Source organism: Corythoichthys intestinalis, chromosome 6 (assembly GCF_030265065.1).
Source record: "Corythoichthys intestinalis isolate RoL2023-P3 chromosome 6, ASM3026506v1, whole genome shotgun sequence".
Classification (NCBI taxonomy): Eukaryota; Metazoa; Chordata; class Actinopteri; order Syngnathiformes; family Syngnathidae; genus Corythoichthys; species Corythoichthys intestinalis.
In genome coordinates this window covers 32,802,884-32,829,989 of record NC_080400.1, presented here as the reverse complement: position 1 = coordinate 32,829,989, position 27,106 = coordinate 32,802,884, and the positions used below count along the sequence as shown (strand labels likewise).

The 27,106-nt window shown below is 37.7% G+C and overlaps 2 protein-coding genes across 3 annotated transcripts; both read right to left on the bottom strand.

Moving 5' to 3' along the window:
* Positions 1 to 291: 291 nt before the first annotated feature.
* ly6d (lymphocyte antigen 6 family member D) lies at positions 292 to 1,724 on the bottom strand. The gene is made up of 3 exons (XM_057839601.1): positions 1,558 to 1,724; positions 745 to 849; positions 292 to 673 (listed from the first exon to the last, which is right to left on the bottom strand). Exons 1-3 carry the CDS (start codon positions 1,610 to 1,612, stop codon positions 594 to 596), a joined length of 240 nt encoding a protein of 79 aa, XP_057695584.1. The 5' UTR covers positions 1,613 to 1,724; the 3' UTR covers positions 292 to 593.
* A 1,609-nt stretch (positions 1,725 to 3,333) lies between these two features.
* Positions 3,334 to 26,981, bottom strand: LOC130917575 (P2X purinoceptor 5-like). 2 transcript variants are annotated; one of them, XM_057839141.1, is made up of 12 exons: positions 26,746 to 26,981; positions 20,187 to 20,337; positions 19,983 to 20,054; positions 10,356 to 10,431; positions 8,882 to 8,978; positions 6,918 to 6,998; positions 6,698 to 6,836; positions 6,490 to 6,626; positions 6,323 to 6,416; positions 3,645 to 3,710; positions 3,490 to 3,572; positions 3,334 to 3,413 (listed from the first exon to the last, which is right to left on the bottom strand). In XM_057839141.1, exons 1-12 carry the CDS (start codon positions 26,880 to 26,882, stop codon positions 3,365 to 3,367), a joined length of 1,182 nt encoding a protein of 393 aa, XP_057695124.1. In that variant the 5' UTR covers positions 26,883 to 26,981; the 3' UTR covers positions 3,334 to 3,364. The 2 variants fall into 2 exon arrangements, with proteins under 2 accessions (XP_057695124.1, XP_057695125.1); XM_057839142.1 differs by lacking the exon at positions 26,746 to 26,981 and adding an exon at positions 23,915 to 24,112.
* Between the last annotated feature and the right edge of the window lie 125 nt (positions 26,982 to 27,106).

Sequence of the window (27,106 nt, the reverse complement as noted above, 5' to 3'; positions counted from 1 at the left end):
ACATTATAATAATACAAGAAATTGAAAAATGGACTTTATAAGAATAAAACAATAGAATAAAGGGTGTCGTAGCACATAATGTTAAAGCAAAATAAGTGTAGCTGAAATATGCTAAACTATTAAGAATGTTCTAAAGCTCCACTGTAGACTACACAATTTTCACTTTCGCTCCAATATTTCTATGTATTAGTATGTTGTACAAGCTCAAATGAATTAAAAAAAAAAAAAATCCTCTCATAACATTCAATCTTTTACATCGCATGTTATCATAGGACAATTGAAAGACAATAATGAGATTGGAAGACGTCTTTTTATTATGACATCAGAGTTGACAGACAGCGACCCACATAGAAATCACTGACCCACAAACCAACAAGGGAGGGATTAACTGTTTGTGTTTGTACAAAATAAATCACAGCTCTTGTCCATTGAGTGTTGTACAGAAGCTCAGGAGATGCTCAATCAAACATATTATTTGTTCACATACTATTAGTGAAACTTAATTTGATTGTCCACTCTGATTATACAATTTTCTGCATTTTTTGCTTTCATTAATGAGAAACTGAATGCAAGAGTAAGACTATGCCTCCTCTTCAGCACAGGTTTGTTTGACAGCAGGTAGTTGTAGAGCTTTCGACACACGTCTCCGAGCAGTCCATATGGACTTCACTTCCTGTAAAAATGACAAACCATTAAATGTGTGGGTCTGCTTCTAGGACTTTTCAGAGAAGAGCATCATCAAACCAGAGCCAGTAGTCTTGCAGTACAATTCGTTTTCTTTGCATGTCTTCACATCATTGCATTCATTTTCATCACTTCCCACACAGGAATAGCACTCGAGCGTGAGCACTGGTGGGAACACAGAGCATATGAATTAACCTCTTTTCATATTTATCAAATATAGACTGAAAACTAGAGTGAGATATATATATTTTTTGTCATTGTGCAAGGGTGGGATTTAAATTTGTATGGCTGCAGCCTGGGTTGGTTAATGTAGCAGTGGTTTATAATAGTTGTTTGTACATAGATTAAGGTTTTCCTTAGATGTGTTTATTCTAGACATTTCTGAAATCTATCAATGTGCCATGAAAGATGCAAATGCAATGTCATCTAAGCTACAGTTAATCACTACAGGACTTACTCTACTAGTATAGTCTACTACCCCCTCCATGCCATAATTATGTTTCTTTTAAACGTCCTTTATATCGCAAGACCTTATATTTTTGTCACGTTTCAAGTCAATGTAGAATTAGAACCAAGGTGTGACTACACTAGCCAATTGACTAAGGATACTTCAGTGGAATTTGAGTGTTTCAAAAAACATTTTACAAAAAAAAAAAGTGTTCTTTCTGAATATTCACCTATTATACTGTAAATAAAATATTCAACTTTTTTTTTTTTTTATGTTTTTAAAAAATCTTTAAAAGTGCACCAAAAATAAAGTTAAACTATCTGGTTAGAAATAGTTCAGAAAGGTCACATAATCGTATAAAATTTCAAAGTACAGTGTTGTGATTTTTCCTCTGCCCCTTAAACAATTAAATCCTTGTGTCTCACCTTGAGTGCTACACAGCAGCAGGAACAGCAGTGTTAAGACCGGCACAACCTTCATACTGTCTTGACGATGACTTGATGTGTAAAAACCAATGGAGCTGAAGCACCTTTATACTGTCATATCACCCTATAAATCCCTACTTCACTTTCCTGTCTGCTCAGTTCTGTCACTGTACTTGCTTTTTTTAAATCCTACGGTCAACTGATTGGAATCTGTAATCAGATATGGAGCTTTGGTGCATGTTTTTTTAATGGAATGAAGAAAGAAAAACAAGATATTAGGTGCGTTGTATGTTATCATGCCTGTTGTTTCCTGCAGCTAAAATATCTGCGTTAGCTGACAGTTACTAAAAATTTACCGTATGTAATTATAGATCAACAATTTTACTTTTTATATTACTGCTGTGTGCTACTTCCACATTACCACAACAACTGCAACCAGGATTTTAAAGTAGGTGTGGTATTTCACACGTTTAACATTCATCTGAATGTTTTTCCGAGCATTTTCGAAACACGCCAGACAAGAGGATCAGAATCAGTTAGGATGATTCATATTTTTGGAAGTAAGGGGAGGGGGGGGGTGCTCAAATTAGACCATATTATTGGTATGTGTGTAGCACACTTCCATATAATGACACATTACGCAATATATTTGGCTGTATGATATTTCAGTATATGATCATATTTTTACTGTTAAATTAGGGCTGTCAAAATTATCGCGTTAACGGGCGGTAATTGATTTTTTTAATTAATCACGTTAAAACATTTGACGCAATTAACGCACATGCCCCGCTCAGACAGATTTAAATGACCGTACAGTGAAATGCCCACATGTTAATTGTGTTTTATGGAGTTTTGCTGCCCTCTGCTGGCGCTTGGGTGCGACTGATTTTATAGGCTTTAGCACCCATGAGCATTGTGTAAGTAATTATTGACATCAACAATGGCGAGCTACTAGTTTATTTTTTGATTGAAATTTTTACAGATTTTATTAAAACGAAAGCATTAAGAGGGGTTTTAATATAAAATTTCTATAAATTGTACTAACATTTATCTTTTAAGAACTACTAGACGTCTTTCTATCCATGGAACGCTTTAACAGAACGTTAATAATGTTAATGCCATCTTGTTGATTTATTATTATAATAAACAAATACAGTCCCTATGTACCGTATGTTGAATGTATATATCCATCTTGTGTCTTATCTTTCCATTCCAACAATAATTTACAGAAAAATATGGCATATTTTATAGATGGTTTGAATTGCGATTAATTGCGATTAATTACGATGAATTAATTTTTAAGCTGTAATTAACTCGATTAAAAATCTTAATAGTTTGACAGCCCTATGTTAAATATCGTTTACTTGATAAAGAATGTGGGAACACAAGACATCTTTTTATTTATAAGTCTCACACTTGTAATATACGCACAGACTTTATTTTCGTATGTGTTCTAAAACAAAGGGACGTTTGAGACCATGTTTTGGAGATTTCAAGGACAGGCGCAAGTGCGCACTTTAGGGAGTTGGAGGGATGCGTCATTAGAGATATGAAAATTTGTGACCCTTTCACACCAATTAGTAAGCTTTATATTCCCTTTAAATAATGCCACTTTTCTGTGCGCCACTCGTCCTCTGCCTGACAGACAATTAAACTGATTTGCTCAGCGGAAGGTGATCATGCTGTTGGCATGACAAAGTATGAGCAGACCTACCAGACAGTTAGGTAAAATTATTGTTTTTATTTATTTATTTATTTATTTTTATTTCTGATACGTAATGAAAGAGAGTTAATCAGGAAATAAAAACTAAGATGCCAGACTGGTTTTCTCATGGTTGCCTTCAGCTGATGACTCCCTGTGGATAACAAATACACACCAGCATAGCATCAGTTGTGTGAGTGGGTGGTCCTGAGAGAATACATATCACATACTGGGATCTTTCAAACTTCCTCTCCCTGTAGGTGGTGCCATTCTTCATGATGTAGAGAAGGATCATGTCACAGAAGAATACTCCCTGTTTATTCATAAGCAGCATTGTGTCACGCATCTCAAACTAATAACTTAGAAAGAAAATGCTGTTACTTACTGCGCCCATTAAAGCTAACCCTGAACCAATACTGATGGCAGTAGGGACAATATTGAACATTCCAGCCTGAGAACGACACAAGAATTCTTTTACAAAAAGTCCCACATTAACATCACACTAGGGCTGTCCAAATTATCGCTTTAACGAGCGGTAATTAATTTTTTTAATTAATCCCGTTAAAATATTTGACGCAATTAACGCACAAATGCCCTGCTCAAACAGATTAAAATGACAGCACAGTGAAAGCTGTACTTGTTGTGTTTTTCGGAGTTTTGCCGCCCTCTGCTGGCGCTTGGGTGCGACTGATTTTATAGGCTACAGCACCCATGAGCATTGTGTAAGTAATTATTGACATCAACAATGGCGGGCTACTAGTTTATTTTTTTGATTGAAAATTTTACAAATTTTATTAAAATGAAAACATGAAGAGGCGTTTCAATACAAAATTACCATAACTTGTACTAAAATTGATCTTTTAAGAACTACAAGTCTTTCTATCCATGGATCGCTTTAACAGAATGTCAATAATGGTAATGCCATCTTGTTGATTTATTGTTATAATAAAGAAATACAGTACTTATGTACCATATGTTGAATGTATATATCCATCTTGTGTCTTATCTTTCCATTCCAACAATAATTTGCAGAAAAATATGGCATATTTTCTAGATGGTTTGAATTGCGATTAATTGCGATTAATCACGATTAATTAATTTTTAAGCTGTAATTAACTCGATTAAAAATTTTAATCGTTTGACACCCCTACATCACACCATTATTTTGAGCTCAATTGCTCGTGAAAAATGATTTAGAATACACAATGGATATTAAAAGGATGTCAACAAACACTTATTTGACATTGAAAGTGTCTCTGATTATTCTGGTTAGTTGAGATGTAGAAGACTTTTTTTGCCTAAAAAGTGGAGGCCTGAAGGGTTTTTGCAGTTATGACAGTTCAACACAATAAAGCTTCAATACATGCTTTCAAGTTTTAGTTGCAATTCCCCAGGACATTGCTTTCAAAGTCCCTTGACATAGTGAAAAGGGAGTAGCTCATTGTCTTTGGCAAATCTTCCATGGTCAAATCTGCACTGGGACACCTGTTGTTTCTTTTCAGCTCCCCTCCTTTCATTTTCTTTTTTCTGCTTTACTGAATCTAAAGACTCATAACTTCAATGCATTCTATTTATTAAAAGGTGTGTGTGCTGCTGCTTCCTTGTCTGATATAACAACTTGACTTGTTTTAATCAATAAGGTGACTGACAGATACACAAACCGGCAAGCAGGTAGGGAGGGGGGTAGGTAGAGATTTGTGTATGTCAGGAGACAATTTTATGGTACCACGATCATAGGGTTTTTAGTGAGCGATTATTTCCAATTATGGAAAAAGAAATGGGCTCCATTCAACAACGATTTAAAATTCACTGCAGTCTTACTTTTCACCAGGAGAGGACACTGTAACTAATGCTTCAAGTTAAGCACCCATTTAAAAAATACACTAAGTGGCTCGGTGCCTCAAAAAAGCTTAATTTCTTATTACTACTTTCCCCCCTCACATTAAAGGTATTTTAACCCTTTATTGCCAAATGTATCAGATTTGATACACCTAAAATTTCATGATTTTGAGACTAATTCAGAATTTTGACATTAAAAAAAAAAAAAAAATGATGGAGATAAGTCAACACATGCATCTGCAGGTTCCATGAGGGAAAAAAAAACGGGATTTAGCAAGGATTATGGATATTAGAGTGCTTATTACACATATTCATTTTGACTTTTCTTTTTCCAAATTTGAAAAAAAGGTTTCATAAGGACCTTATTTTTCAAAGCTTCAAGCTTTGAAAAGGTTTCATTAGGACCTTATTTTTCAAATTTTGGGATTCTCCAATAATTGCTTCATGTTGCAGGTATTTAAGGGTTAAAATGTTCTCAATTCTCTTGATCTCGACTAATGCCTCAAAAGCCTACCACATAAACAGAAGTTTGTTGAATAAATTTAGAATTTTTTTTTTTAAATTCATTCATTGTTCGTCTATATCAACCTCATGAGCGTCTTGGCCCCCGCAGGGGTGTTGGACCCTATCTGAGCTAAGTATGGGTATTAGGCAGGGTACATTCTTTATTGGTTGCCAGCCAGTTGCAGAGCACAAGGAGACGAACAACCTTGCATTCAAGCACACTCATACCTTGGGACAATTTGGAGTGTTCGATCAGCCTACCATGGATGTTTCTTTAAAGGGGATGTGGGACGAAATCAGAATACCCGTAAAAAACCCATGCAGGCACAGGGAGAACATGCAAACTCCACACAGGAAGGCCGAAGACTGGTATTGAACCCCTGATCACAGATCTGTGGAGCGGACGTGCTATCCACTCTTCTGCCTTAATGTTTTCATTTTTATTTTTTCTTATTTTATATTTTAAATGTGTTATCAAGATGTTTTGACATCATGGTATAAGACTGCTATGCTTTATATTTAAAAATGGAAATACATGCAGAAATTGCTTTTTAACAGTATATTTAAACATTGTATTTCTTGGGTCAGGTGCGGGGGTATCATTTTTTGTTGAATTCAAAGCCAAGCCATAACAAGGTAAGACAGCAACTTATCACTGAATGGGTAACACAGAAATGCAGTGTAGTGTACACATAGTACTGTATTTCATATTTTGCTTACCCTTCCATTCACCATGATGTTAAATCGGACACCATAGACTTTGAATAGGGATCGGTAGCTCTCACCTGCTGCATTTTTATAATAACGAGTGTGTCTGTTTGAAAGTAGGAATCACAATGTTAACACAAATTCAGAAGAAGAAATATTTTTCTCTAATCTTAAAAAACCTAAAGTTGAATCCCTTTGCAATGGTATTGTTGGAGGTGGCTACATCCTGGCGACTGAATTCATAGCGTGGGTGGCATTCGGAGAAACCCTTGTCAAGGTCACAGTCCCACTGGATCTGGATCCCGATGGAGCCACCCTAGTGTAAAAAAATAAGGTCTTTTTAAAGCCGCGGGTCTTATTACATGATATAATAATGATGCCACTAACAAATTTTGCCATGTCATTGAAGTTGTATCCAGCTCGTGCAGTGATATCGCCCAGGCGAAAGATGGGGCAATAAGGATGCAGCTTTTCATCATATCGGCATTTCAGATAGGACACATTCGTTGTCTCCAGAATATTAGACCTTTGACAGCAAAGCAAGCACAGTGGTACAATGTGTACAGTTTCAGATGCTTTGTGTTCATCTTGTGTAATTAAAGCTTACTTTGAAAATTTGAATTTGGGAAATTGTATAAAATTCTTGATGTAGATGGTGAAGTTTTCTGCGTTCGTCAGCAGAGCAGATCTATTACAAAAGAGAAAGTGTTATGAGCATCCAAACATTTGATTGTGTTTTGGTTTGTCTTGATTTATCTTGATCAGGTGGCTTGTGCTCAGGTTTCCGCCGGTTCTTTCTGTTTCCACAAACCAAGTACTAGTTCCAGAGGCTGAAAATGAGTGCTTAGCAGGTACCAATTTCTTGCCGAGCCAAACAAGGGCCAGCAAAGCACTATCTACGTAAGTGGTGGGGTAATCGTGATGTCTGGAGGCGGGGGAGCTTATGTGAACGGCAGTTCAACGGCAGCAGTCAATGACTCGTGCATGAGCACCCAACTCCAAGTCCACTTGCAGCTCCCATTCGACGTAATTACTCGGCATCACATTATGTGAACCATAAGACATGTTGAGCTGGGATACCAGCAGGGGCTTCTTCCTACATGCTCACGTTTGCCCATGGCAACTTGTTACATATTCCCCGCTAACAAATAGCACCCCATGCTGCAGACATTGATATGAATTCTGTTTGATGTTTGAGCTTTTTCCTTTTATTCTGCTTGAATGTTCTAAGTGGTGCCATTTACGCTTACACCCACAGTACGTTTAACTCTCGTTGATGCCGAGCGCTCAACATTTTCGGCTTGGCTCACGCGAAGGGTCCTTGTCTTATGGAGGTAGATTTGTGTCTTTATTATTCAATCAAAAAAAAAAAAAAGTTGCTTCAATCAAATAAAAAGTCGCTTCAATCAACAACAAGCGAACAAGCGAAGAAAAAGTCACTTCAATCAAAAAAAATGTGTTTGAATGCAAAAATAAATTTGAAACTCAAAAAATGTATTTGAAAACATTTTTTTTTTAAATTTAAGTCAAGTTTTTTTTTTTTATTGAAACGATATTTTTAATTGAAGTAATGTAATTTTGCGTTTGGACCACATTTTGCCTAGGACATTTGTGTCTTTATTATTCAATCAAAAAATAAGTTGCTTCAAACAAAAAAAATATGTATTTTCAAAAGAAAAATCACTTCAATCAAAAATGTTTAAAAAATTCAATCGTGGAAAAAAAGGTTTGAATGTGAAAAAATATTCGAGACTCAGAAATTTGCATTTGAACATTTGAAACTGTTTTCTTTGATTGAAGCAATTCTTTTTGTGTTTGAGCAATATTATCGGTAGGACATTTGTGTCTAAATCATTCAATCCCGATAAAAGTTCCTTCAATCAAAAAAACTATTTCATGTCAAAATCATTTGCAAAAATATATATATTTTAAAAAAAAAATTTTTAAATTTAAAATATCTATGTTTTTTATTGAAGTGTCACTTTTTTGAAAAGCAAAAAGTTTTAAACTCTTTTTTTTTTTAAGTGGAAAAAGTTTTGAACGCACTTTTTTTTTTTGAAGTGGAAAAAGTTTTGAAGGCACTTTTTTTCGATTGAATCATTTTGACACAAAGATCCAACTTCCGACATGTTTGAGTGGCAGGTGACTACGCCAATGGCATAAAAGTATGAAGCAAGAATAATGGCCACCAGGGCTCCATCCAGCCATCGGCCTTGAGTCCAAGCCGAAAATAGCGCACCGGTACGGGGGTGTGACATCGGCATCTCACCGGAGTACCCGCGATGGTACGGTGCCCTACTGCTTAATGTGATTCAACACGGGGATTGGCAACGTTATTCGAGCCAACAGAGCACAAGCACTAACACCAAACGAGCACCCTGGTTCATTTAAAGTAAAAGGGATATACTTTGATTAACTGGTTATTAGTCTGGCCCCTGCCTCATGCCTACAGTCAGCTGGGCCAGTCTCTCAACTATCACCTGCCTAACCGAATGAGGATTAGCGCTACCAAAAATTAAATATAGTGGTGCCAACTGAACATAATCCAATTCCAATAATATGGCTCCTTACTGTGGTTTTAAGCTTCTTTCAACAGGACACCATCCAAATATTTCACAGGTTCCATTGGTGTTTTCATCCCTCCATAAGCATCGTCCACTTCTGATTCCTTTGAAAAAATACAGAAGATCAGAATTGTTGTAGTGCTACCTCCAGAGGCCAACTATCCCTGAATTAGCATAATTTACTGGAGGGTAAACATGTGCCAATTACCGGTTTCAACGTATACCAATGATATGAAAAAGTCACGGTTTCAAAACCGCAAAACCACAAAAAAATTCCGTCATACCGTCCCTATGGTATTAGCTATCTTCTATGTGCTAAAAATGCACAATTCATTTTAACTTAACATTATACTTATGTTCCAATTTGCTAATATGTTTTGAAAAATAAAAATCCTGTTCAATGGAAAAAAGTCTTTTTTTTAACCCAGATATCTCAAAGTAACACATTTTAGACATGAAATTGCAATACCGTGATACCATGAAACCGCGGTATTTTGGCTTAAGGTTATCATTGTCACATTCTGCTGCTGGTTAGATTTTGTTCTGTTACAGAGCCAGCAGTGTGGGCGTTCCCATCAACGCACCTGCGGCTAATTCCAGCAAATCAACAAATCAACATTAGAATATAGCGCCGGCGATCCAAGCCAACGCTGCCGAGATATTTGCTTGCTGTTTGCCATTTGACACCGGTACTTTCGAGGCTCGTGGATTTGCTAGTTTATTCGTCAGCTGTTTTTTCGTTTGGTGATTCCTCTACCTTGTGCAGGTATTGAGTGTTATTATTTTTGTTATCTTTTTGGCTCGCTGCCCACCGCTTAGTTTAGTTCTATTCGATCCCCGTCGACCTCTTGTCACGGACTCCTTTTGTTATTCTCCCTTTTTCCCAGATCGCGTGCTTTTTGGTTGTATTAAAAAACCCTTGTACTATACCCTCCATTGCTGTCTGCTCGTTTTCCGCGTTCGCGGACCGTAACAATCATACCGTCAGAATCTCATACGGCACATGCTTACTGGAGGTAATCAAATGTTGACCAGCATTCGGTTCAATTCAGTTCAATTCAATTCAATTAGGAAATGACACTTATTTTGATTAAACGTTTAGTACTCATAACTGAGTTGAATAGCCGTATGAGTGTTCTACTGTGTGACTTAGTAATCATTTTCACTGTCTTACCTGACATTATATCGGGTATGTATCTTTTTACCCCCTTGATATGTGTGTCAGCATTGACATTGATGGAGTTTCTTTATCGGGCATCGTCATTCTGATTGACTAACATTTAGAATTTATCGTGTCACATGTACCTTATATACTGGATTTTGTTTGAAACTATATCTGTGTGAATGGTCATGTATTTTTTTATCGGTGTCTTTGAGGGGGGGGGCGACATTTGTGTGGTAGTGTTTTTTTCAATCTACATGCATCACATGTAATTTTAATGCAATGTTGGATTAGACAGTTTATTAAGTAAATGTCCTACCATGACCAGCCTTCACTAGTTTTCCCTCTACGCAATCCTCGTCTTTCTGACAGTGTCCATCCAGCACTTTGGGGCTCTGGGAACAAACGGAACAAGCACCAAAAGTTTCATTTACTTTAAAGTCCTACTGTCACCTCAGAGGGTACTTTACTGAATTAGATCAATTTGACTTCATTGAGACTCACTACCCATAGTTGTTTTGTCTGTATAATAAACCCAAGAAGTGCCACACAGTTTTGAAGTTTGAATCTCCTGCTGTTGGCCAGTGATGCCAGACTCAGTAACCAGAAGTGAGGTATGAGAAGAGTCTTTTTCGCGCACAGCTTCCTCATTTGCTTATTATTATTTTTGTGGCAGCCAGCGTTTTAGTTTTTTTTTCTCCAAAGAATTAAATTGTTATTATCGGAACAATGATTAATACATTTTGTATCGGAAATTGCATCAACACGTACACTGCGGATTTAAGTCTCTATAAATTTCCATCCGACCAAGCTGTGAGAGCCGAGTGGATCAACAAACTGGATTGGACAAGGAAAGTATTCTGTTGTTTAATCAAAACATTTTACGAAAGACGGCTTTGATCAAGTGACACATGAAGTCTTCCCATGAAGAGTTCTTGAGAATGACATTGGAACTGAAACAACAAAGCATTAGTCGGCATTGTTGGCTCGCTGCCAAAAGTGTACCAGTAAAAATAATCAGATTTTAATATTTTTTTAATGATAATTTTTTCGTTTGTCAATAGCTATGTTTGCTGTTGTGTAGAGTCACAAGGCATAAATGTAAGATATTTGCCATTCAGTATTCTGTGGGCGCCCGAGATCCAACGGAAATGGAGCTAAAGCTAATGTTGCCGTGTTGGACTCATTGCTTGCGCCATGTGATGGTTATTCTGCTTCGGGTTTGAATCTGAATGGTAGATTCTCTCCAGAATCCTGTTCCTTCCCTTTTGATATGTTAACAGTTCCAACAATGCCAAGGCTTGTTCACAGCACCTCCAAGCCATCTCAGCCTCCCAATTCTGTCCAGGCAACTGCGGTGCCACCACTCTTCACCAATTTACTTTTTTACTTTGTTTAATAAACACACCCTCAGGCTCCTTGTCATCTCTGACTCCTCGTTGCTGTGCTTTTGGGTCACTCCCTCCAGCTACATAACACATAACAGTTGGACCACAGCGCAAAGCCTTCTCCAGCACATCCAAAAGATTCTCAATTGGGTTAGAGATTGGACTCTGGAGCAATGGAATAAGGTGATGTTGTATGAGGAGTCTAGATTTGCCCTGTTCCAGAGTGATGGGCGCTTTAGGGTAACTAGAAAGACAGATGAAGTGATGCACCTATCATGCCTAGTGCCTTCTGTACAAGCCTGTGGGGGCTGTGTTATGATCTTGGTTGCTGCAGTTGGTCAGGTGTAGGCTCAGCAACAGTATGTGCTCAAAGAATTAGATAAGATGACTAACTAAATATACTGAATTATTTCATTAATAGCTATTCCATCAATTGATTTTTTTTTCTGCGCTACTGTAGCAATGTTCCAAGATGAAAATATGGGGATTCCTCGGGCTCAAATTGTGACAGACCGGTTCAAGGCGCATGAAATCAATCTTGTGTCATTGCAGAAACTTTTGAAACAATGCCACAGCGAATGTGGCTTGCATGCAGGGATACCAGGAATTTCTCCAGTGGGCTGGTGGTTTGTTGTTGGGAGAAATAAGAAGGGTCATAAGAATGTGTGCTATAATCAAGGCTAAAGGCGGTCCAACGAAATATGAAAGTTTATGACCTTATTTTTTTGGTGGTGACTTTTAGAGGGAGAGGTTGTGTATGAAACAAGGCAGGCTGTATGTGCCATATTTGCCCACCACTGCCTAGCAAGAGTATATGGATGTGCAACGCACAAGGCTGCTGTGAATAGTTTCCAGATGATCAAATGTCAAGAGAGCAAATAAAGCATCTTGAAAGTAAACATTCTGTGACAGCTCGGCACACGCATGAGCTCTGAAGAGTTTTGGAGAAAGTACACAGTGACTTCCTGATGCGCTGACCTACACAGTTGAATGGAGACACTTGAGCCATTAGAATAAGTAAAGAAATACATGTACTTACTTCTAAGTTGTTGAAAAACTAGCATAGTCGGAATCTGCCTGTCCATATTAAGAATAACTGTGTCCTCATACCTACTACAGACATTCGCTAGTAAAGGTGGAGAAAAAAACGGAACGGGAATGAGAAATTTAAAAACAATTTCTCCAAAATAACAGTAAGTTGATGTCACTAATAAAAGTTCTGATTGTAAACCATCACTTCGGTCTACTGTAATTATGAAGACTCACCTCTCAGAAAGTGGATTTACAGTATTTCTGTGCTTAGGTTTCTATCCTAAAGTAACAGTACTTCTTTTGCTTTTTAAACCCTTTTATGAAAAACATGATGCATGAGATCAACTTGCTCTTAGAAATCCTTCCTTTCTCCATGCCTGCATTAATTATTTCAAACATTAATTGTTTTTTGTTTTTTTTTTTTCAAAGATAGCCGATCTGCCTCAAGGTTACTACACTGTCCAGAAAGCTATCTTTTTTATGTTGTGCCACTCACTAATAGCTCTTAAGGGCAAAGTATACTGGACGCGGTTGCGGCACAGCTCTGTGTTGACTGCGTGCCCCGCAGTGCGTCAAAAATAGGACAAAACATACTGGCTGCACACAGCTGCGGTCCGGCAACTCCGTCCCGTCGTGAGCTCTCGCGTGATCGCGCGCGATAACGTGGAATTAAAAACAACAACAAACACACGAAGCCTGTACTCAACAAAGAAGCAGAGAGAGAGGTGGACTAGATTTAACTGAACATTTTTTCCCCGGATTTGTCATTATCATTATCTGGTGTGATTATCTTTGCAGTTGTTCTCCAGGGTCACTTTTTACAATTTCTTGGCACCCTTTATTTTCAAAGCACTAGGGAATAAGTTGCCACATTTTTGTCTTTGCATTTTGGTATTTTAGTTGTGCCTGTCTCTTAATTCCAAAATGACTACATCGTGTTGAGCTCAGGGCTCCGTATGTGTGTGTTTGGGGTCAGTTTGGAGCCTGCTATGGCCTTATATATTTATATATTAGGGCTGTCACACGATTAAAATTTTTAATCGAGTTAATTACAGCTTAAAAATTAATTAATCATAATTAATCACAATTCAAACAGTCTATAAAATATGCCATATTTTTCTGTAAATTAGTGTTGGAATGGAATGATAAGACACAGGATGGATATATACATTCAACATACGGTACATAAGTACTGTATTTGTTTATTATAACCAGGGGTGCACATAATTTTTTTGCCCAGGTTGTCAGAGGAGGACCTGGATATGTGACTTGGTCCTCATTGAGCTTGAGAGCCGACCCGCCTGATGCGATAAAATTATGACAAGCTTTACTTAGAGACAATTACCTTTAATTAATTATATTAACAATTAATGCTCGATTAACATCAACTGGCACAACAAAATTGCCATTACTTCGAAGTGAAATGTAAAGAAATAAACATAAAAGCACCAATTCAAAATAAAGGCATCATGCGGCTCCCACATTAACTCCAAGCCTTTGTAAAAGTGGGATGCCCTCCTCCTCATAAGAGCTCATTGAACGTAGCTTTGTGAAATGCGAGCAAAAACACGTTTGTCAGTGCATAGCGCTGTGCAGGGCGAGTGGGGTGCTGTCTGACATCGATAGTTTGCTTAAGTGCCACATGCTCTGTTTTTTTCGTGCTTTTCAAAGTTTGGATGGCTGAAATTCTTTGACCCTACTACATAAAATGCGCTGCTTCTATTAGCGACATTGGAATTCTCACGGCAAATTTTGTACCACATTTCCGTGCAAGCATCATTTGCTTCTAGCCATGGTACCTACCTCCTGCAGCCACTTTTCAGCAAATGTCCTTTTTTTCGGTAGCTCCGGTGACGTCTCTCTCATCTGTCTGTCTTTTGACGGGGGTGGGGGAACACGGAAATAATTACCGGTACTCAGTGGGGCCTGCCTCTTTGACATTTTGAGAAGTGATTTTCTCGTGTCCGCCGCAAATACAGTGGTCAGCCATCGGTACGCAAAAGCGTATGGAATCCGTTAAGTGCCCGCGCGTTTGTCTACCTCCAGTACGCATGCGCGCATGCGGACCACTTATGTGCACCCCTGATTATAACAATAAATCAACAAGTTTGCATTAACATTATTAACATTCTGTTAAAGCGATCCATGGATAGAAAGACTTGTAGTTCTTAAAAGATAAATGTTAGTACAAGTTATAGACATTTTATATTAAAACTCCTCTTAATGTTTTCGTTTTAATAAAATTTGTAAAATGTTCAATCAAAAAATAAACTAGTAGCCCGCCATTGTTGATGTCAATAATTACACAATGTTCTGGGTGCTGAAGCCCATAAAATCAGTCGCACCCAAGCGCCAGCAGAGTGTGACAAAACTCCAAAAAACACAAGTAACAAGTTGGCATTGCACTGTGCTTTCATTTTAATTTGTTTGAGCGCGGCATGTGCGTTAATTGCGTAGAATATTTTAACGTGATTAATTTCAAAAATTAATTACCGCCCATTAACGCGATAATTTTGACAGCCCTAATATATGTGTGTACATATATATATATATATATATATATATATATATATATATACATACATACATATATATATATACATATATGTATGTATATATATATATGTATATATATATATATATGTGTGTGTGTATATATATATATATGTGTGTGTGTATATATATATATATATATATATATATATATATATATATATATATATATATACAGTGCCTTGCAAAAGTATTCGGCCCCCTTGAATCTTGCAACCTTTCGCCACATTTCAGGCTTCAAACATAAAGATATGAAATTTAATTTTTTTGTCAAGAGTCAACAACAAGTGGGACACAATCGTGAAGTGGAACAACATTTATTGGATAATTGAAACTTTTTTAACAAATAAAAAACTGAAAAGTGGGGCGTGCAATATTATTCGGCCCCTTTACTTTCAGTGCAGCAAACTCACTCCAGAAGTTCAGTGAGGATCTCTGAATGATCCAATGTTGTCCTAAATGACCGATGATGATAAATAGAATCCACCTGTGTGTAATCAAGTCTTCGTATAAATGCACCTGCTCTGTGATAGTCTCAGGGTTCTGTTTAAAGTGCAGAGAGCATTATGAAAACCAAGGAACACACCAGGCAGGTCCGAGATACTGTTGTGGAGAAGTTTGAAGCCGGATTTGGATACAAAAAGATTTCCCAAGCTTTAAACATCTCAAGGAGCACTGTGCAAGCCATCATATTGAAATGGAAGGAGCATCAGACCACTGCAAATCTACCAAGACCCGGCCGTCCTTCCAAACTTTCTTCTCAAACAAGGAGAAAACTGATCAGAGATGCAGCCAAGAGGCCCATGATCACTCTGGATGAACTGCAGAGATCTACAGCTGAGGTGGGAGAGTCTGTCCATAGGACAACAATCAGTCGTACACTGCACAAATCTGGCCTTTATGGAAGAGTGGCAAGAAGAAAGCCGTTTCTCAAAGATATCCATCAAAAGTCTCATTTAAAGTTTGCCACAAGCCACCTGGGAGACACACCAAACATGTGGAAGAAGGTGCTCTGGTCAGATGAAACCAAAATTGAACTTTTTGGCCACAATAATATTGCACACCCCACTTTTCAGTTTTTTATTTGTTAAAAAAGTTTAAATTATCCAATAAATGTTGTTCCACTTCACGATTGTGTCCCACTTGTTGTTGATTCTTGACAAAAAATTAAATTTCATATCTTCAAGGGGGCCGAATACTTTTGCAAGGCACTGTATATATATATATATATATATATATATATATATATATATATATATATATATATATATATATATATATATTTATATAATGTTATGTGCACATTTAAAAATTTCATGGCAAATAACATCTCATAGAGCTGTTATTACAGATTACCTAACATGTATAATCATGAAATGGATAGCGATTTATAGTTGGTGTCTCTGCAGAGATTCGCATGCTCTGTTCGTTTTTCAATGAAAAGTCAAAGTAAAATGTAGGAAATCTTTCGTACTTTTCCCCTTGACTCTCTGTATATAAACCAACATTGTGTGCGCACTGGGCACGAGAATTTCTGCTGAGGAACCACTTCCAAATACGCTGCATTTTTTCGCTTTTTTTTTTTTTTTTTTTTAAACCTGTCCTGTTCAGCTGTTTGACACAGAGAATGGAAGTCTAAGTGCCCGGATTCTGAACAGTTTTAATGTTTCACATGGAGAGTCTGACATACTCCCATTGTGATCCTTCAAAATACCTTTTTATTATGACAAAGCAGCGAACAGGAAGGGATCATGGGGGGACAGAAGAAAAGAAATACAAGAGAAGAAAGAAAAGAAACACATAAACAACAAGAACAACAAGAAATACATTGAACATCTAAACTAGTTACTAATATGCTGGTGCTATCGTCAGCGAGATGTATTTCCGGTTTACACCATGTGGGGGCCAATTGGCCAGTGAAAGAGGAGAATGGGGGTGGGGGTGTCTATAACACTATAAGCTAAGTGATTGAAAGGGGTAGAGTGTACACAAATCAGTTCTGTGATCTAGAACCCAGTAATCGTGTCAATCTCTTATGAGTGTAAGCCCGTTGGCGACCATTTTTTCGCTCTTTTTGTCCTTCTAGTCTGTAGCCTACCCCATCAGCTGCTGACGTTTTGTTGTGTTTTGTTTGTGAAACCCTGATCACGCCAACAACACATCCTCTACTATGTAATCACTGTTTTAAATTACATAACTTGCATAAAAATTCACTCTCCATCCTCATAGCTTCTGCTATGGTGTTTCATGTGTAATATTCTAATTGAATGTTTTCTGAGGCACCCTGAAGTGCACGCAACAGTGATGTTGTTTTGTTCATGTGACACGGGAGTATGAGAGAGACGCAGCCTGTCGAGAGCCACAGGTTGTGGAAGTGTTGTTAGTGCCGTATGTTAATAATTGTAAAAAACAAAGTTGTCAGCAGGTCATGTGTTTGATATCTTTGCCAGAAAAAACACACAAAATAAGACAGAATGCAGCTTTCTTATAAATATTGTCCTTATAATAATGATCTGCTGCATCATAAATTACTTTGTGACTTTCCACCTCCATGATGAAGCATTCTTCGTCCATGTTCGCTGGTGTTCAAACTGTGTTTAAGCACCTGGCCTGATGACTCTAGGCCTGGCTCCACCCATTTTGACGGATGCATCTCCGCAAAAATAGAAAATAGTCCAAACCATCCGGCGGGCTCCGGCACGTCGGAGATGGTCCGCAGTCAATCCGGAGCACTGACGCGGCCGGTATACTTTGAACAATAGGATAGAATGGAAACGGATATGTTCTGGCACTATATTTTGCCCAACACGCGCCGCAACCATGTCCGGTATACTTTGGCCTTTAGACCTTTGAAACAGGTTGGAGAGATACCGTAGTCACTAGTCCAGTGGTTCCTAACCTGGGTTCGATTGAAACCCAGGGTTTCTATAGTAATTCTAAGGGGTTGGGTAAGGGTTAAGACACACAGGGCCCTGTTTTCATGCTCTGTCTAAAGGCCAAGTGGCGTTTTAGACTCAGTTTTGGACTGGGTTGCCTCCAATTTACAGGCTTTATTCCCTTTCTTTCAACTCCGAGCCCTACATCTAATGGGTAGAGGAAAGAGTTTGCTCAGTGGAAGGTTGACTCATGATGAGGAAATGGAACGGACCTATAGGGAGTGTGCACTGTGCAGATAATTGAAAAAAAAAAAAAACATTTGCGTTACATTTTACGAAAATAGTATGTGATGCAAGGATGCGGCCATATAATGAAAATGTAGACATGATGACAAACCACAATGGGAATACCGTATTTTTTGGACTATAATCCTCTACTTTTTCCCCTCATTTTGAATCATACGGCTTATAGTCCAGTGCGGCTTGTTTGTTGATTTATTTGGGTTAATGGGTATCACTTTATTTGACAGCGGCGTCATAACATTGTCATAAAACTGTCATAATTATGACATGACACTATGATGGACATTAATGAATGCTTATGACAGATGTCATTAAGTGTCATCTGGCAAATTATGTCACTTACTCCATTTATGTACAGCTTGGACCTTTTACATCCATTCAAAAGTCAAATAGTTTGCCAGGTGACCCAAAATAACATCTGTCATAAGCAATCATTAATGCTCATGGCAGTGTCATGCAATAATTATGATGGTCTTATGACAGTCTTATGGTGCCACTGTCAAATAAAGTTTTACCAAATACCATAACTAGCAATTAATAAAACAACTGGAACAGTAGCTGAAACAGTAATTAGCACAGAACATGAATTTTTAATTGTTATTTACATCCGTAGCACTGCAATACATGCCAGGAGCCACGTTGGACGGCAACAGTGTTGACAGCGGGTGGCAGCAGAGGTTGACTGTCTCCCCAGTGGGAGCAGTGATGGCCAAGTGAAGCTTCTTGAAGCAATGGAGCTTTGCAGCCAATTGGTTCAAAGCTTCATGGTGGTTCATTAGGTCTTATGACAGTCTTATAATGTCGATGTCAAATAAAGTGTTCCCGGTTAATATCTGTGGGGGGAATATCCCTGACAACAGTGAGGACAGCTGTGGTTTATAGTCCAGTGCGGCTTATCTATGGACAAATGCCGCTTTTGTGTCAAATTTGGTGGGTGGTGGCTTATAGTCCGAAAATTATGGTGTTTCAAACTCATGTGATACGTTAAAGCTGTTCAGAGCATAAGGACACTCAGATTCCTACTTTCCGTGTCTTAGCAGCTGAATAGGGCAGGTTAAAAGTAAAATAAATAGATAAATAAAATAATGTAGACATGAAATTTATCCGCAAACTGCAAAACACTAAATTTATTTGTAGTAAATTTGAATACATTTCAACAAGATTTTGCTTGCTAGCTTAGCTATATCGGTTTTGAATTTGAAAAAAAAAAAAAAAAAAAGCTTCATTATTAAATTTCGAAAGGGTTCGGTGAATGCACATGTGAATCTCGTGGTGTTCGGGACATTTAGCAAGGTTAAAAACCACTGCAGTAGTCAGAAAACGGTGTTAATACAGCCTTTTCTCTCGCTGCGTTCTCAGGGCAAGAGTAAATGTTAATGTGTAGGGCTGGCTAAGGCAATGTTTCTGTAACATTCTCATCACAGGTAGAAAATAAATATATTATTTTGATTTGGCTAAGCAAAGTAGCAATAGCAATTTAAGGAAATATACCAACTTTAACGACATGGTGTCAGGTAACTCAAGAAAGATTACCTTTTTCCTAGTTGCAAAAGTCGTACTTTTGAGACATGAAGATTCCAACCGAGAGTGACGATATGAGTTTGACTATTTGAATTGGACTAATGGAGAAAAATCTGCGATATTGATATATAAATGCACACCTGTATGAAGAGTCAAAGATTGAAACCTCTTCCTTGCTTGTGCTTTGGGCCTGCTCAATATACTTTTGCGTGAAAAAAACGGAATTTAACAAAAATACTAGAAGTCAATATTTTTATGCAGAAATATTCATACCTCAGCACAGTACCCAAGCTTCTGATTGGGGGTCTCTAGGAAATTAGTGACGACAAAAAGAACAGCTTCACCCTGTATATAAAGTGAAAAGCAGGTAAAGTCATTTATGATTAACATAGACACCTTTGTTAGTTTATGTAAACTGTCATGTTTGCCTAGGCGTATGATGAGCTCCATTTCACCTGAGGCTGCATTTGTTTTTACCTGTGGTGGGATGACATAGTCCTCCGGCCCCCACACTAGCACACCAGACTCTGAGGTGTTTGTCACCGAGACCCCCTTCAGTTTCGTGATCACTGTGCTCTGGATGGCCTCGTCTTTCTCCTGGTAGCCCTTCTTGGTTAAGAAAACCCATCTGTGGGTGGGGACAAAAATACAAATACTGTAACTCATCCAAGCAATTAAACATGTCATTAAGTCTTCTTTTTTTTTTAAGTCTTCATTTAGTCAAACAGAGGAATACTTGACTGTGAGGCAGATTTGCTAACCACTTGTTCACCATACTGCCGAGGATTAGAGAAAAGAGTCCATGCTTATCAAAGTCCTAAATGATATTCGTCGGAATACTGACGCAGTCGGAATACTGACGCAGGCAAATCATCTGTTCTTTTACTATTAGATCTCAGTGCCGCATTCGACACGTCTGATCACAACATACTACTCAACAGATTGGAACGGCTCATTGACACGGTTCTTCAGTGGTTCACATCTTATTTACATGATAGGGATTTCTTTGTGTCAATCAGAAACCATCACTCAGAATGAAGCAAATTCAAATGTGGGGTTCCTCAAGGGTCCATTCTTGGACCACTTTTATTTAACATCCATATGCTTCCCCTAGCTCAGATCATGGAACAGTATGACATCTCCTATCACACCTATACAGATGACACACAACTCTACATTTCTGTGTACCCACATGATTATAGTCCCTTACGCTCCCTGAGTAAATGCATTCATTAAATCATTGAATGGATGTGCCAGAAATGTCTCCAGCTAAATGTCGGGAAGACAGAAGTGATCATTTTTGGGCCAAAAAAAGGAAAGGGCAAAGATAAGCAAGCATCTTGGCACAATGTCACTCACAGCTACAAATCAAGTCAGAAATCTTGGCGTAATTATTGACTCAGACCTAAAATTTGACAGCCATCTAAAGTTTGTCACTCAATCTGCTTATTACCGCCTAAAAAATATAGCCAGAATTAAGGGGCTTCTGACTAGCAAGACATGAAAAACGTTTGAATTGCCTTGTGTTGAATTGTGCTGTACAAGTAAATTTGCTCAAATTGTTGTTAGCAATTTTCCTCCATTTTAATCTTTACGATCATCAAACAAATCTGAATACCAGAATAACACATAAACTAAGTAAAAATAAAATGCAGTTTTAAATTGTGATTTTTATTCAGCAAAGGAAAAGAATTTATAACTGTCCCGATTTACTATTATCATTATTTACTAGAGATAGACCGATTTTCAGCCGGGCCGATTATCGCCGTCAATATTTGGAAATTTGACGTATCTGCGTTTTTTTTTTTTTTTTTTTATAAATCTGACTGTTCAGTGTTTCCATTATTAATTTTTTTTAATGTATTTTTAAGCCAACCGAATAGAAAACTCAAATTCAGACACTTCTGGAGCTATTATTTTCCGTTTGTGTACTGTGATTCAATAAACATGTTTTAGGCATTTCAATGAAATTCAGTGTTTGCATTATTCAATCTTTTTACGCCATTTTTTACACTTTCACTGCATATAAATATTGGCTCCAAAAATCGGTTATTGGTCCCTCTTACTACTAATAATTGGTATTGGTATCGGCATCAGTCCCGAATTACCGTATCAGTTGATCTCTAGTATTTACTAGTGTTGCACCGATACAATTTTTTGGCCCCGATACCGATACCTGGCTGTGCAGTATCGGCCGATACCGATACCATACCGATACCACCCCGTTTATATATATATATATATATATATATATATATATATATATATATATATATATATACATATACACATACACCCCCCCAAAGAGCTACATAATTGGATGTGAAATCATTGCTATCAAGGCTTTGTCAGGCTGTTGCTTACCTTTGCAAAATAGGAAAAAGACTAGTACAAAGTATAATACTAGCCCAACAGTAAGAAAGTAAAAATAAATTCATAATTATAAACTCTGAATGAACAGAGTAAACTTTTTTAAACCTCTCAAAGGCCAAACAGTGCAACTTTCATGAAATTATTGTCACATTCTGCTGCTGGTTAGATTGTGTTTTGTTGCTGGGCTGTTAGTGGGGGCGTTCCTGACGTCGCACCTGAATCCAATGCAGTCTCATCAACGCAGCATTTATGCACGGGTGATCTCAGAGAAGGCTGCCGAGATATTTGCCTTGCTGATCGCCATTTGACATCTCGCACTATGGTCTCGCTACATTTGCTTGTTACGCCCCTGCATTTGTTTTTTTGCATTGTTTTTTTTCTGTTAGTGTGCTGCACTCGTTTGTAACCTCTACCCTGTGCAGGTATTTGAGCATTTTTATTTTGGCTTTTTGGCTCACTGCCTATCGTCTTAGTTAACCTTCGAGTTTTGTAGTATTGAGCTCCGTCGACCAGCTGTCACGGACTCCTTTTGTTATTTCTACTATCCCGCGATCGCGTGTTATTTTTTGTTTGCAGTCATTAAACCCTTGTACGTATCCTACGCTTGTTGTCCGCTTCGAGGTCCAACCTTGTTTCCGCATTTGCGGACGCTAACAATCATAAGTAATAATAATTGACCACAGCATTCCGTCTCTCTATTAGCCTCCTTTTTTCGGGAGGGGGGGGGAGTCCCTTATTTCTATTTCTGAAAGGTGGCAACCCTACTTTGGAAACAGTTCCCAAATTACTGCAGCATTTCTTTAAGTAAAAGACAAAGTAAAGTAGTGAACTGACCAGAAATTGTTGCACCGGTCCAGCGCCCTTCCTCTGGATAGCAGTCCTGCTCTTGCAGGCTCAAACTCGTTGTGTTCGTTCACGTTTCGTCTTCAAATGTTTTATCAGGTTCTAGGTGTTGAAACTGGCCGATTTGACTCCACGTCTCGAAACTTTCAGGCCGCAAATCTTGCATGCAGCCATTGATTTTAATCGACGGGATTTCTATTTTGAAATATTTCCCGACCGCCGCCATTTCTCCTGGTTTATTTTTCCTTCATATGAAAAAGCGGCCTTGTCATTGGTCAGGAGTGGCTATTGGCCCGTTCTCATTGGTCTGGAGCAGGCCAATAGCGATAGCTGCTTGGTGTTCACGTGTCATCACACAACACAGAGACAAGAGTGTAGTGAGCGCCAGGAGAAAATGGTAAATATGGTGAAAATGGAGTAACTGGTATCGGCGCCGTCTTTGTTGGTACTCGCCGATACCGATACCACCATTTCAGGCCAGATCGGCGCCCCCTGCCGATACTAGTATCGGTATCGGTGCATCTTTAGTATTTACCATGGCTGGTCTCATGTGTCTCTGTCTGAATGCATTTAATTATCTTAATCATCAAAGTGGAAACTGCAAAATATATCAGAATTTGAGAAGCTGGTAAATAATTTTGCATGGTACTGTATGTAAAATTTTTATAATTTTTGTCTTACATTTTTTCTTTAGCCTGAACATATTTACCGGTACCCCTAATCTAGCTCATCTAATGAACTAGAATTACTCATGAGGCATGTGTAGCATAGGTGAACAAAATATGGATGTCAGCTTGCAATGTTTTATAACTACTGTATTCATGTCATGTTTTTCATGTTTGAACATTAATACGAAAAAGGTGAGCCTTACGTTTTATTTTTCTTTGTTGTTTTTCTCTTTTTTATTTTTTTTAAACACGTTTTTAACATTTCTACGTCTGTGAATGGAAACACCCTGCCCATCCGAAAAGAAACAATGTCTTACTCACCCTATAATGTAACCGATGATGGATAACTGGAAGATTCTGTACAGGATTCCAACTTTTTTATTTTTAGTTACAATGTATTTTTCCGTTTTGTAGTTAAAAAAAGATAAAAATCTTCCTTTACATCCAACCGCGGCCATCCTGCGAACTTTTGCTCCCACTTTGCTCACGTGAAAACTGAAGCAGCGCTCCTCTTCAGAAGTCAACAATTCGCCCGTGCCTCATTAGCTCCTGGTTTCGACGCATTCAGTCACAACCACCTGCACTTGCCTGCACATGCCTGCACTGCACTTTTGTGTTGTTATCATGCGCTCTTTTGGAGGGCGCGACCTTCTTTGATTTTGATGAGACGGGCTTCACATCTTATTTACATGATTTACATATTCTTTGTGTCAATCGGAAACCATCAGTCAGAACGAACCAAATTCACGTGTGGAGTCCATCAAGGGTCAATTCTTGGACCACTCTTATTTAACATCTATATGCTTCCCCTAGCTCTGATTATGGAACAGTATGACATCTCCTATCACACCTATGCAGATGACACACAACTCTACATTTCTGTGTCCCCCACATGATTATAGTCCCTTCGTCTCCCTGAGTAATTGCATTCATCAAATCAAAGAATGAATGTGCCAGAATTTTCTACAGTTAAATGTGGAGAAGACAGAAGTTATCATTTGTGGGCCAAAAAAGGAAATGTCAAAGATACGCAGGCCCCTTAGCACAATGCCACTTACAGCTACATATCAAGTCAGAAACCTTGGCGTAATTATTGACTCAGACCTAAAATTTGATAGCTATCTAAAGTTTGTCACTTAATCTCCTTATTACTGCCTAAAAAATACAACCAGAATTAAGGGGCCTCAGACTAAATAAGACTTGGAAAAACGTATGCGTGCATTCATTTTCAGTAGATTGGACTATTGCAACGGTATATTTACAGGGCTAAATAAAAACTTAGTCAGGAAGCTACATCTATTATAGAATGCTGCTGCCAGAGGCCTTAAAAATACAAGGAAACTGGACCACATCACATCGGTTTTGAAATGGTTACACTGGCTTCTAGTGAGTCAAAGGATAGACTAAAATACTACTGCTCATCTACAAAACCTTGGACCAAAATACATGCTTGATTAGTTGGAATCCCAATTAAGCAATTAGATGCCTAAGGTCGTATGGAACCGGTCTATTGTATGTTCCAAGAACAAGAACCAAGCAGGGTGAGGCAGCATTTAGTTTTTATGCTCGTCACCTCTGGAACAAGTTCCCTGAAGGTCTTAAGTGTGCTCAAACTGTTAGCTTTAAATCAGGGCTAAAAACGCATTTGTTACCAAAGCATATTCACAACTATCTATATATTTCAAATTTCAAGCTTTTTGCTTTTTATTCTGTTTGTGCTTTATTTTTTATTTCTGATTTAAACTATTCTTAGTTTTGTAATTCATTTCATGATTTAATGTGATTTTTATGTATATTTTTATTTCCATTTTATATTGTCTTTGTTTTAACTTTCTTTTGATTTCATGTGATTTTTACAAATTATTTTACCTCTGCTCGTGGATCTTCACGTGGTGTAAAGCACTTTGAATTGCCTTGTGTTGAATTGTGCTATACAAGTAAATTTGCTCAAATTGTTATTTGCAATTTTCCTCCATTTTAACCTTTACGATCATCAAACAAATCTGAATACCAGTCAACACATAAACTAAGTAAACATAAAATGCAGTTTTAAATTATGATTTTTATTCAACAAGGGAAAAAAATTTATAACTGCCCCAACCTCCTTGTAAAATCATGTATTTATTAGCGATAGACCGATTTTCAGCCGGGCCGATTATTGGTGTCAATATTTGGAAATTTGACGTATATTGGTATCGGCCTTTTTTTTTTTAATCCGACTGTTCAGTGTTTCCATTATTTATTTTTACGCCAACCGAATAGAAAATTCGAATTCAGCCATTTCTGGAGCTATTATTTTACATTTGTGTACTGTATTCAATTCAATAAACATGTTTTAGGCATTTCAATGAAGTTCAGTGTTTGCATTATTCAAATTTTTTACGCCATTTTTTAAACTTTAACTGCAAATGAATATTCGCTCCAAAAATCGGTTATTGGTCCCTCTAACTCCTAATAATTGGTATTGCTATCGGTATCAGTCCCAAATTAACCGTATCAATCGATCTCTATAGTATTTACAGTGGCTGGTCTCATGTGTTATCTCTGTCTGAATACATTTGATTATCTTAATCATCAGAGTGGAAACTGCAAAATATATGAGAACTTGAGAAGGGGGTGAATAATTTTGCATGGTACTGTATTATAATATTAATCATTTATAGTCTTACAGTTTTTCTTTAGCCTGAACATATTTACTGATACACCTAATCTATCTCATCTAATGAACTAGAATTACTCATGAGGCATGTAGGACATAGGTGAACAAAATATGGATGTCAGCTTGCAATGTTCGATAATTATTCATGTCATGTTTTTTTAATGTTTGAACATTAATACAAAAAAGGTGGGCTTGCGTTTTTATTTTTCTTTGTTTGTTTTTTTTCCCCAGTATAATGAACTAGAATTACTCATGAGGCATGTAGGACATAGGTGAACAAAATATGGATGTCAGCTTGCAATGTTCGATAATTATTCATGTCATGTTTTTTTCATGTTTGAACATTAATACAAAAAAGGTGGGCTTGCGTTTTTATTTTTCTTTGTTTTTTTTCTTTTCTTCTCTTATTCAATTTTTTAACAAGTTCTTAACATTTCTACGCGCCTGAATGGAAACACCCTGCCCATACGAAAAGAAACAATATCTTACTTACCCTATAATGTAACCGATGATGGATAACTGGAATATTCTGTACAAGATTCCAACTTTTTTATTTTTAGCTACAATGTATTTTTCCGTTTTATAGTTAAAAAAAGATAAAAATCTTCCTTTACATCCAACAGCGGCCATCCTGCGAACTTTTGCTCCCACTTTGCTCACGTGAAAAGTGAAGCAGCGCTCCTCTTAAGAAGTCAACAATTCGCCCGTGCCTCATTGGCTCCTGGTTTCGACGCATTCAGTCACAACCACCTGCACTTGCCTGCACTGCACTTTTGTTTTGTTATCATGCGCTCTTTTGGAGGGTGCGACATCACCGAAAATAATCAAAGGCAGGCATGCGTTTATTGATTTAT